Consider the following 10,550-nt stretch of genomic DNA (forward strand, 5'->3'; position numbering starts at 1 on the left):
TCAACTCAGAATCAACTCAGAATTCTGGGCTGGCCCAAGGGGCACGAGCTTTGGGGCTTTAGTCAAGAGACAGTGACCAGGAGTTTGCTGCAAGCACGGGAGTTTTACAGCCCAAGTTTGGTTCCCAGGCCCAGGCAGCAGCCAGGCTGCTCCTGCCCTCTGAGCACCGCCATCCACTTCGGACAGCCCTGTCCCGTTACCTTCAAATCGTTTGTGCCTGTCGTAGTCCTCCGAGCAGGGGATCTCGACGAACTTGTCCCGCAGGCTGTCGCTGCGATGTGCCAGCACCTCGGTGACCGCATCTCCAGGGGTTCCACCCTCGGGGATCCCACCCTCGGCGCGGAGGCGGCTCCACAGCACGAGGCCGCCGCCGGCCGCAGCGGACAGCAGCAGGAGGATCGCTGCCTTCAGCCACCTTCCCCGGGGATCCTGCTGGAATCTGCCCTTCCTAGCGCTGCGGAGGGAGCACAGAACGGGCCCCATGAGCGAGGGACAGTGCGAGCGGGGAGGGACCGCCCTGGCCGATACCGGGGAGCCCCGGGCCCTTCCCCGGCGGGACCCCTGGTTCGGAGCACAACACACGCCTTACAAACACACGCCCTACAAACACACGCGGCTCCCTCCCGCTCCCGGGCCCGGCGCTGCACGACCGCCTCCCCACCAGGGCTCCCCCGGGAGCCGCAGCGCCGCCGGGCCTGGGCACCACCGCCCCCGGGACAGCGGGCAGGAGGTGCCGGCCAGGGCCCCGCGCCGGTACCTGCTGTGCCGGCGGCCGCCGCGGCCCGGCCCCGGCCCCGGCCCGGCGCTGTCGGGGCCGCGGGGCAGCGCCCGCCGCTGCGGAGCCATCGCGCCTCCTGTGGCTAGAGCGATGAGCCCGGCGTGCCTCACCCTGGCCTGCCGGCCTGCCTGCGCTCGGCCGCCGAGAGGGAGTCGGAGGATCCAGCGCAGAGCCGGGAGCGGCGGAGGGGCAGCACTGGGACACCGGGACACGGGGACAGCGGGACAACGGACACCGGGACAGCAGGGCGCGGGCGGGCAGCGCCGGGACAGCGGGGCCGGCACAGCGGGACGCGGCCGGGCGGGGTGTGCCAGGACGGCGCGGCGGCAGGCCAAAGCAATCGAGGGTAGAGCATGCGGCGGCGCCTGGTGCACCTGGATCTGAAGGGAGCCGCGCCGCGCGCGCAGTACCTGGAGCAGGTGAGGGAGGAACCCGGGGCGGGTGAGGGATGAACCTGGGGCGGGTGAGGGATGTGTCTGGGGCGGGTGAGGGATGAACTTGGAGCAGGTGAGGGATGTGTCTGGGGCGGGTGAGGGATGAACCCGGGGCGGGTGAGGGATGCGTCTGGAGCAGGTGAGGGATGAACCTGGGGCGGGTGAGGGATGATGTATGTGGCACAAGTAAGGGATGTATTGGGCTCAGGTGAGGGATATACCTGGTGCAGGTGAGAGGGGAACAGGGTGGTGGCACTTGTCATAGCCCAGCTGCATCGCCGCTGTCCCCTCCCTCCTGCAGGTGCTGCCACTGCTCCGCGCCCTGGGTGCCACCGGGCTGCTGCTGGAATATGAGGACACCTTCCCGTACACGGGGCCGCTGGAGCTGCTGCGGGCACCCCACGCCTACAGGTACCGCCGTGTACCCCACAGGTAGCTCTGCATACCCACAGGTGCCCCGGGGCCGTGCCCAGCGGGCACTGATGTGTCGCTGTCCCGCAGCCCCGCGGAGCTCCGGGCGCTGCTGAGCCGGGTGCGGGCGCAGGGCCTGGACGTGGTGCCGCTGGTGCAGAGCTTCGGGCACATGGAGGTGAGCAGGGGTGTGCTGGGCTGGGTGAGAGTGGGGGTGTGCTGAGCCAGCAGTGCCCACGGGGACAACAAGGCCGGTGGGATCCCGGGGTGCAGTAGGAAGAGCACTGCCAGCAGGGCAGGGAGTGATCCTGCCCCTCTGCTCGGATGGTGACATCTGGAGCACTGTGTGTAGTTCTGGGCAGAAACTGATGCCCAGGAAGTTTCACCTGAACACGAGGAAAAACTTCTTTCCTGTGCAGTGACCGAGTGTTGAAAAGATTGCCCAGAGAGTGTGTGGAGTCTCCCTCACAGGGGATATTCCAGAACCCTCAGGACACGGTCCTGTGCCCTGTGCTCTGGGGTGGCTCGGCTGAAACAGGGAGGTGGGGCCAGAGGAGTCACTGGAGTCCCTTCCAGCCTGAACCAGCCTGTGATTCTGTGTTGGGAAATTTCCCATCCGAGTCCCAGTGCTCTGGTTATCCAGCTCTGCCAGCTACAGGATTTGACATCAGGGTCACACTGCAGTGACCTCCCTGTTTCCTTCACCCACCTTGTGAGGTGCTTTGTGGGTCAGAGACTCCCCAGCACCGTGGAGCAGCAGCTGTGCCCCCCAGCCTGTCCCCGGGGCTCAGTCAAATCAAACCCCAGGTTTAGCAGGACACCTGCCCTCAGAGCCTCGGTGACAGGAGGACGCTGCTGTCCCCTCACGTTGCAGCTGTCCCCGAGCTCCCCTTTCCCTTGCAGTTTGTGCTGAAGCACAGGGAGTTTGCCCATCTCCGGGAGGTGAAGGCGCTGCCCAACACCCTGAACCCGCACAAGGAGGAGTCGCTGGCACTGGTCAAAGCCATGATTGACCAGGTCATGGCCCTGCACGAGGACTTACAGTGGTTTCACATCGGATGTGATGAGGTGGGACTTCTCTTGAGCCAGCAATGTTCATTTTCTTTTGAGGAATTATAGTAAGGGCTAAGGCTTCTGCATTTCAGTGGTGCCCAGGCCACATTTGGGTGGGATTTTGGGGACGGAAAACACCACTCAAGCCAGTGTAGAAAAGTCTTTTGACAAAAGTCTTTTGACTGATTCCAGTAGCACAGATTGCCATTTCCGTAGGTACGAGTGTAATATCAAAGTATTGAAAGCAGCTTCTTAAAGCTAACTCAGCATTTGGGTTTAGGTCAAGTCAGTATTTGAAGTGAGATATCAATTAGAGCTGTTCATTAAGAATCCTGTAAGTTTGATGTGAGATGTTGGCTCATTATTCTGGCCAAGTTACTCAAAGTAAGCCCTTTTGTGGTGGGAAGTGTTGGGTTTTTTATCTTGGTAGTTTGTCTCCTTGAGAAAGGAGAAAACTCAAGTTTCTCTTGTCCATAGTTTCTTAAAACCAGCCTGATGGCACACAGATCCCTGGAATTCATTGTGACCACTTACCTGTACTGATCTTAGTTTAACATTTTGTATCCTGTTGTGTTGAAACTGGTGGGAAGGTTAGCCAGGTAGCTGCAGGCTTTTTTAAAGCAAAATGCTATTTATGTAGAATAAACATGTTTTAATAAAACCTGCTCTAAACCAGCAAATTTTAAAGCATTCACTCTCTGCATGGGACCAAGTATGCTGGGCCACCTTTGGACATGTCCCCAAGTCACTTCTAGACCCACATTTGGATAATCTCCTTCCCCGAGATAGGAACTCATTTTATCTACCTCAGGTCCTGATGTGTTGCAAGATTTGAAGTGAATAAATGTGGTGAGAGCTACTTCCAAGGACAGACCTTCCAAAGACAAATAGGGCTTGTAGATATTTTAATTCCTGCAGGAAAATTCCCTTAAGTGATGCATGTAATCATGGCCACAGTCTTCTGCAGACTGATAGAAATGCCTGCAGTGTCTTCAGCACTGAGAGGTGCTTTTGAATGTGTCCACTCAGTGGGTCACATCTGGGCAAAGGTTTTGAATATTGTCTAACTCACTTTCTCTAGTTCTATACAAGAAGTCAGGATTATTTGCTTGGTGTTTCAGGTCTACTGCCTTGGCGAAGGAGAGGAGTCAAAGCAGTGGCTGCAGCAGCAAGAAAACACTCCAGAGAAGCTGTGCTTATCCCACATAAAAGCAGTTGCCACTTGTTTGGCCTCATCCTACCCCATGGTGACACCCATCGTGTGGGATGACATGCTCAGGGGGATGAGTGAGGAAACCCTGGCAGGTGTGTGACCAGCGATGGGGTGAGGCAGGTTTACACAGCCAGGTAAAACAGATTGGTTGGCAGCTGAATATCCTGAAAACAACAAATCTGACAAGAGTTGAGGGGTGGTCAGTTTGACTAGAGAATAGAAGCACTCAGTCCTGGGCTGTCACACTCCTGTGTGAGTGTGGGCCAGTCTGAACACTTTCGTTTTCCATCACAAAACGCTCACCCTGCAGTGGCTGCCATCAATTCTACTTTCTTTACACATTGAAACAACAACCTATTGACATTTGTGGTCCAAGTCTAAACCTCTGTGCTTCTCACCACCTTCTAATGTTTGTTGCTGCCCTTTGCAGCACCTGGTCCCAGTGGTGCAAACTCCCACAGAGAAGCTGCAGCCCTGTGAGCATCTTTGTGATCATGGTGCACATCATGAGGACTTGGATACTGAATTGTGGGGTCGCTCCAAGACCTTGACATCACAGGTCTTGTTTGTTGAAAAATACCAAACCACTGCTAAAATTTGAGTAGTCTGAGCATAGATGGAGTTCCAGCATTTTCAGAGCTGCCTTACATGGCTGCCGCAAACAGATTTAGACAGTACCAGGAAGAGCTGTGCAGCTCATCTAGCAGTGACTGACCTATTCAAGGCTTTGATAGCAGGAAATCATCCCCAAAAATGCAGGTGGGACCCACGGAGTTCCACAAGAGCAGTACATTCTACTAAGTGCACTCTACTGCCACAGGCAGTAATGGACTCAGCAAATTAAAATGTGATGGAGTTAAAATACTGAATTTCTGCACAATTTACTGCTGTTTCTGTAGGGGTCAGTTTCACATGTTTACAGCTAGCTGTGTAGTTGATTATAAAAGGCTTTAAAGCTAAATTTGTATCTTTACTTGTACTTCAAAGGCATCTTGAAAAGCTACATTCTGTGCAAACACAGCCCAGGCACTCTGTAAGTGAAAGGGTGAATGTTACATTTGAATTTAGCTAAATCTTGTGTGTAGAGCTCTGCCAGTGGTACACACAGAGATGCAAGGAGCTGAGAACAAGGTGGGCTTGGGGCAAATGGGGTCTCTGATATATTGCCACTGCTCCTCCATATTAGTGGTTTCATGATGCCTGAGGACAGTGGCCCCGGGCATGTGCCAAGTCCTGGCCAGGCTGAAAATGCTCAGGGCACTTCACTGTAAGTGACAAGCCAAAGTTCTAGTCATGTGCTGCTGCACCAGTACCCTGTACTGAGCTCTCATTTTAACTGGCTGTTTTCCATTACTTAGAAAACCTCTGTTCCTTTCAGGGTCTGGGGTCCCACAGCTGGTGCAGCCGATGATCTGGGACTACGCAGCAGACATCGACGTGGAGGGCAAAGGTTTGTACTTCTCTGCTGAGCTGTGTAGAAGTAAAATAGCCAAAGCAAAATTCTATCATTTAAACATACCTTAGTTGGACACCAAAACATTCTGGTTTTGTTAAATTGGTTTTTATTGCTTTAATAGCATAAATACAGCCCTTGTATGATTCCACATCATAGTTGCTATTACTTATTTTCTATTTATGTTTCCCCTATGAATGACTTGCATTGTATGCTGCTTAATTCTTTTCAGCAGGGCTATGGAATTACTCATAGGAGATTCAGAGGTTTTCCACAAGCATTATTACATTAACTCTCCTTGCATTAACACCAGTAGGAGCACATAACTGTACTGAACAGCTCTGCAAAAGAAGCTTCAAGGCTTCATACATCTATAGAATTCAAAGGGAAGCTTCTAAAGGCTCCAGTCAGGCATCTACCATGCATGCAGGTATTTTCTTTGTTGCAAGAAGAATCAGCTGTCAGATGTTGTGTATGCTTATTACATGCTCACAGCTCTTAGCATGGTTGCAATACAAGGGAGTGAAATACAGTAACTGGCACATGAAAATAGGAGGACATCCACTCAAAAGGCTGCTCAGATAGGGTGTCAAATCCCCCCATCCTTGCTGATGCTCAAAGCTTGACAGGAAGAGGCTCAGCAGCCTGTTGGATCTGGAGCTGTGATCCTCTTCACTGCAGTCAGGGCTGAAACTGGAGAAAGCTCATCCTGTGCGTGTGCCTTTGTGTCTCACTGCAGTGCAGCTCATAGAGAAGTACCGCAGGTGTGGCTTCTCCAAGGTGTGGTTTGCAAGTGCCTTTAAGGGAGCCACGGGAGTGAATCAGTCTCTAACACTGATTGGGCACCACCTCAGGAACCAGCTGGGGTGGCTGCAGGTGGCGAGCAGGAGCCCTGCTGATGTCCTGGAAGGTATCGCGCTGACCGGCTGGCAGAGGTGAGCAACAGCCTCTTGTGTGGTTCCAAGGGTCACAGATAAGCAAACTTCCACCCAAAAGCTCCCTAGGAGGTACAGGGAAGCTGGGGATTTAGAAGGGAACTTTGCAACCCTGCAGTCCTTCCTGTCAGTAACTGCTGGGCCTCACCCCTGGACTATGAAGGGTGGATTTCAGAGTTCCAATCAGCTCTACAGCACTAACCAGCAGGAGGAATGGCTTTGGGGACACCAGCACCAGCAGATTGGGTTTGAAGGCTTGAATGGATTTTGTGCCACCTTGAACTGCTCATAGACACTGTAGTTCATGTATGGTGTGTCTATCTGAATGTCTGATGGGAACTCAAATACAGTGAAATTGCATAAGAGACAAGAACTTGTTCATGTAATGAAGGAGTAAAACATTTTTATGCAAGTCAGGAGGTCTAAGGGAATACCAGAGAGTTGAATTCCACTTTCTGATCCTAATTTGCCTTGAGAAGAGAATTTGGTTTGTATCTGTTCTTACTAGTAAAACAGGAATACTTCACATTTCAGAGAAAAGTGATCCCTTCTCTGAAACAGAACCTGATGTTTCTAAGGCTGTTTGAACTTTAGTGATTGAAATATTAAAATTTCCCATTGTTTAGTATGTTCTAACAGTAAAATGTGCAATTAAGGGATGTTTTCTTCTGTAGGTACGATCACTTCTCTGTTTTGTGTGAGCTGCTCCCCGTGGCAATTCCATCATTGGCCGTGTGTCTGCAGGCACTAGAGAATGGTACAATGACAACTTTCTTCTCTCTCAGCTAATGCTTAGCACAGGAGTGAAGTGAGCTTGCCCTAAGGTTGGCACAGGCTTGTTATATTTTGAGGTGATTTGCTGAATTGATCACGGCCTGAATTATGAACAATAAATTACAATTTGCACTATGGGAGCAGAGAAGCCTCTTGGCCTAAGTATTTAAAAATAGCCATTGTATACTCATCATTTCTTGTGATCTAACACACAAATGGTCAAAAATTTCATGCTTATATTAAAAAATAAATTTAAGATGCAGAATTGCTTTTCAAACTGATTTGAAACAATAGTGATGTATAAATGAGACCACTGCAGCTCCTGCTCCCACCCACAAGTGTTTTTTCCTTCTTTTATTTCCATTTTACCTTTTAAAAAATTTTTCACCAAAGGGGAACTACTAAGCCAATGCAGAACACTCCAGAAAACCCTTCTTGTATTAACATTTTGGTTTCTTAGGCTCTTTACTCATTTCCACTGTCTTCTACCAGGTGGCTATTCTGAAAAGGTTAAAGAAAATGTGGAAAAGCTCCTGGGAATGTCTAACCTGGAAATTGATACTTTCATGAGGTAAAATTCCAGCTGCAGAACTCAGGTGCTTCTCCTTGTGTGGTAAGTTCAGAAACTAACAGATCCTCTTTGGACAGCACAAGTCTGGGGACCTTTCCTGGGAGCAATATCCTCACACTTGTGACACAAGTTAGTTTCTACCTCAAGTCATCAGTGGATGAACTTCTCGAAAGGAACAGGTAATGGGGGTTATGTTGATTCTCTGCCTGGCTGCAGGAGTGTTAGAGCTGTATCATCTCAAAGTGGGGCACAACTCCAGAAAAGTGATTTAAATATCAAGCTCTGCATTTCAGGTGTCATTAACACAGCAGAACATAATATTTAGATGAAAATGTAAAATATTGCAGCAAAATTCCTAAATACTGTATGCTGCTTTGTTTGAAGCATCTAGTTCTTTCCTTAATTACATTTTACTGCTATTTAAAGTGAAAATTTGGAGTGCCACAGTTACAAAAAAAAAGGAGCTTGTAATAAAACTTATATTGCAGCAGATGATCAGGTGATCATCTGCCAGGAACACTCTTTCACAAGCTAATTCCAAAGATATACAGACTTAAATAAACTTACTCCTTAAGCATCATCTCTGTGCAGGAGTTCAGCTAAAGCCTTCCCCGCGTCCCTGTCAGTGACAAACACAGACATTGCTGCTGTTTCATCACTGCTCCCACTAACATCCATTTCCAGGTATGTCACAGGCTGGTTCAGCCCCTACCACAGAAAAAGGAAGATTATTCATCCTATCATAATGCACCACTTCCAGCCAGATGCAGTCAGGTAACACCACTTGTTTTGCATTACAGGGTAAATAAAAGTCTGACGTATTTTGGGCACTCAGGTACAGAGAGTTGTGAGTCCTTACCTCTTTCTGTAATTATCTCAGAAGCATCAGTGGGAATCAGACAAAGTATCCATAATATGTTTTTATACAACATATTTGGGTTGGAACTAGATGATTTTCAAAGTTCTCTTCCAACCCAAACTATTCTATGATTCTTATTTTATCTTTGCCTGTCTTCTTTGAGAACAAGTAGGAAATTGGTCTCCAAAAGCCTCTCCCGTGTTACTCCTGCACAGTCCTGCTGCACCTTAAGCAGAGGTTGGCCTTGGTGTAGGAGCTCACCCTGGGCCAGATTCCAGGCAGGGCTTGGAATAAAGCCAGGCCCTTCCCCTTGCTCCCTGTCACCATGGGCTTTTCAGAACTTCTCCTAGACATTATGCCAATTCATGCTAAAAGGTTAATTTATAATTTTTTTTGCTGTGGTAAGGTGAATATCCAACTGCATCTACTCTTTCTGATAAAACCCAGAATTAAATTCCTAACGAGTCTCACAGTGGGTTTCAGTTACATTTAAAAGGTGTATAGTGGTTTTTTGAGCTTACATTTTGGTATTTCAAAAGTCTTTGCATGAGGAAAGTGCCAAAATTAATGGAACTTAAACAGAAACAGCATCAACCTTTTGCCATCTGAACAAAATCAAGTCCTTTGGGCTCTTGTACCAGATGCTTCTTTTCCTGTAAAGTGGTTTTAAGGACAGTACTCCCTTCCAAAGGCCTGGCAGCCAACCCTCCCTTGAGGCAGATCTCACCTGCAAATGTCATTGTTTCTTCTCATTTCTGCTCAGTCTTCTCTCCAAGTGGAATGCTGTGGTGCAAGACCTCCAAGCAGCCATGGAGCAAGTTTTCCACAAGTGTACTATAGAGGAATGGATGGAGGAGAATGTCCACCCCAGCCTACAGAAGCTGCAGCAAGTGGTGGATGATTTAGACGAAGCAATAAAAGCACAAAATTAGGGGCATTTCAATTAGTCTGACTCATTCCCTGGGAAAACATGGCTAGTGAAAATCAGCAACTAGTCCTTGAGCTGGAATTTGTCATCTTGAGAGTTGAAGCATCAACTGTGGTTAAACAAAAGTGACCTGAAGGCATGGAGGAATTTATTAGCATTATACACTTCAGCTCAATTTTCCTGCCATAACACATGCTGAGCCTTAATTCACCTGCCTGTAAGTCAGGTTTGCTCCCCTTGCATAACTGCAGGAGTGAGTCACAGCTCACTCTCTTACAAGGCAGGAGAAAAACCCAGTTTCTTCCAAATTCAGGATTTGTAGCAATAGACTCTTACATAACAATGACCTGGCAAAGTTCTACCCTAATATTTAGGATACTTTAAAAATGTTAGGGTCATGTTCTGTACCATAACTCCTTCATCTGTCAGCTGTGTTCTGAGTTGTGTCCTACCATTCCATCATGGGCAAGAGGGAGCTCCTGAGGCAGTGACACCTGGGCTTGGAGGGAAAACTGCCTCAACACATTGGGCTGTATCACCTAAGCTCAGTGTAGTCTCATTCCCCCAGAAAAGCACCATCCCACTCACTGAGGCATCTGTTCAGCTGTGTAAAACCTGAAACTGCAACCTGCACTTCCAGGTTTCTCCCTATCTGAGCCATGACTAAAGTTACTAAATATGAGGAAGCAGTGCTGGTTTATTCTGCTTTAATGTCAAACTGTTCATAATGTACAGCAATGTATTTTGGGGACTTTACTGGAGAATTGAGATATTCACCAAAATGGAAATAATTCAGAAGTATTGTATTTAAGTATGTTACTTCACCATGAATATTCCAAATATTTAAATTTTTTTGCTTCATTTATTCCTTTCTTTAAATTTTTTTGGAAGCACCGGTATGGAAATTTTCTTGGAACAAATCCTGAGATATAGGAAGTAAAACTACAGCCTAAGACAAGCTTCAGCTTACTCAATGAGAGCCTCAGTTACTAGGTCCACATGCAGATTTTTATCTAAAAAGAATCAATTGCTGTGTATCCTTGTCACATAGATTAAACTAAACAAGATCCTTATTTTACTTGAATAAAACCTTTGATACTCAAAATGTTTGTGGAAATGTGCTTCTTTTTCGTGTGTGTGG

The 10,550-nt window shown here is 48.6% G+C and overlaps 2 protein-coding genes across 7 annotated transcripts in view; one reads left to right on the top strand and one right to left on the bottom strand.

Annotated features, from left to right (window-relative positions):
- The window catches only part of OGFOD3 (2-oxoglutarate and iron dependent oxygenase domain containing 3), a 43,560-nt gene extending 42,679 nt beyond the window's left edge, over window positions 1-881 (bottom strand). For all 5 annotated transcript variants that reach the window (XR_006016776.1, XM_042032690.1, XM_042032689.1 and 2 more), the window contains exons 1-2: window positions 758-881; window positions 201-454 (exon numbers count right to left, since the gene is read on the bottom strand). Coding sequence is in view for 4 of the 5 variants with exons in the window: in XM_042032690.1 (XP_041888624.1) it covers window positions 201-454; window positions 758-846 (343 nt within the window). In the remaining variant the exon portion in view is untranslated. The remainder of the gene's footprint in view (window positions 1-200; window positions 455-757) is intronic.
- Window positions 880-10,550, top strand: part of HEXD (hexosaminidase D) — a 29,067-nt gene continuing 19,396 nt past the window's right edge. The window contains exons 1-12 of one of the 2 annotated variants that reach the window (XM_042032686.1): window positions 880-1,197; window positions 1,514-1,623; window positions 1,714-1,801; window positions 2,527-2,691; window positions 3,798-3,981; window positions 5,268-5,339; window positions 6,082-6,277; window positions 6,952-7,034; window positions 7,544-7,622; window positions 7,700-7,801; window positions 8,307-8,396; window positions 9,245-10,514. In XM_042032686.1, the coding sequence (XP_041888620.1) occupies window positions 1,132-1,197; window positions 1,514-1,623; window positions 1,714-1,801; window positions 2,527-2,691; window positions 3,798-3,981; window positions 5,268-5,339; window positions 6,082-6,277; window positions 6,952-7,034; window positions 7,544-7,622; window positions 7,700-7,801; window positions 8,307-8,396; window positions 9,245-9,413 (1,404 nt within the window). In that variant the 5' untranslated portion in view covers window positions 880-1,131 and the 3' untranslated portion in view covers window positions 9,414-10,514. Of the gene's footprint in view, window positions 1,198-1,513; window positions 1,624-1,713; window positions 1,802-2,526; window positions 2,692-3,797; window positions 3,982-5,267; window positions 5,340-6,081; window positions 6,278-6,951; window positions 7,035-7,543; window positions 7,623-7,699; window positions 8,048-8,306; window positions 8,397-9,244; window positions 10,515-10,550 lie in introns of those variants that run through there. The other variant, XR_006016775.1, reaches the window with a different exon arrangement.

Source organism: Corvus kubaryi, unplaced genomic scaffold (assembly GCF_017639235.1).
Source record: "Corvus kubaryi isolate FWS band 111438036 unplaced genomic scaffold, C.kubaryi_AGA036_p1.0 37353, whole genome shotgun sequence".
Classification (NCBI taxonomy): Eukaryota; Metazoa; Chordata; class Aves; order Passeriformes; family Corvidae; genus Corvus; species Corvus kubaryi.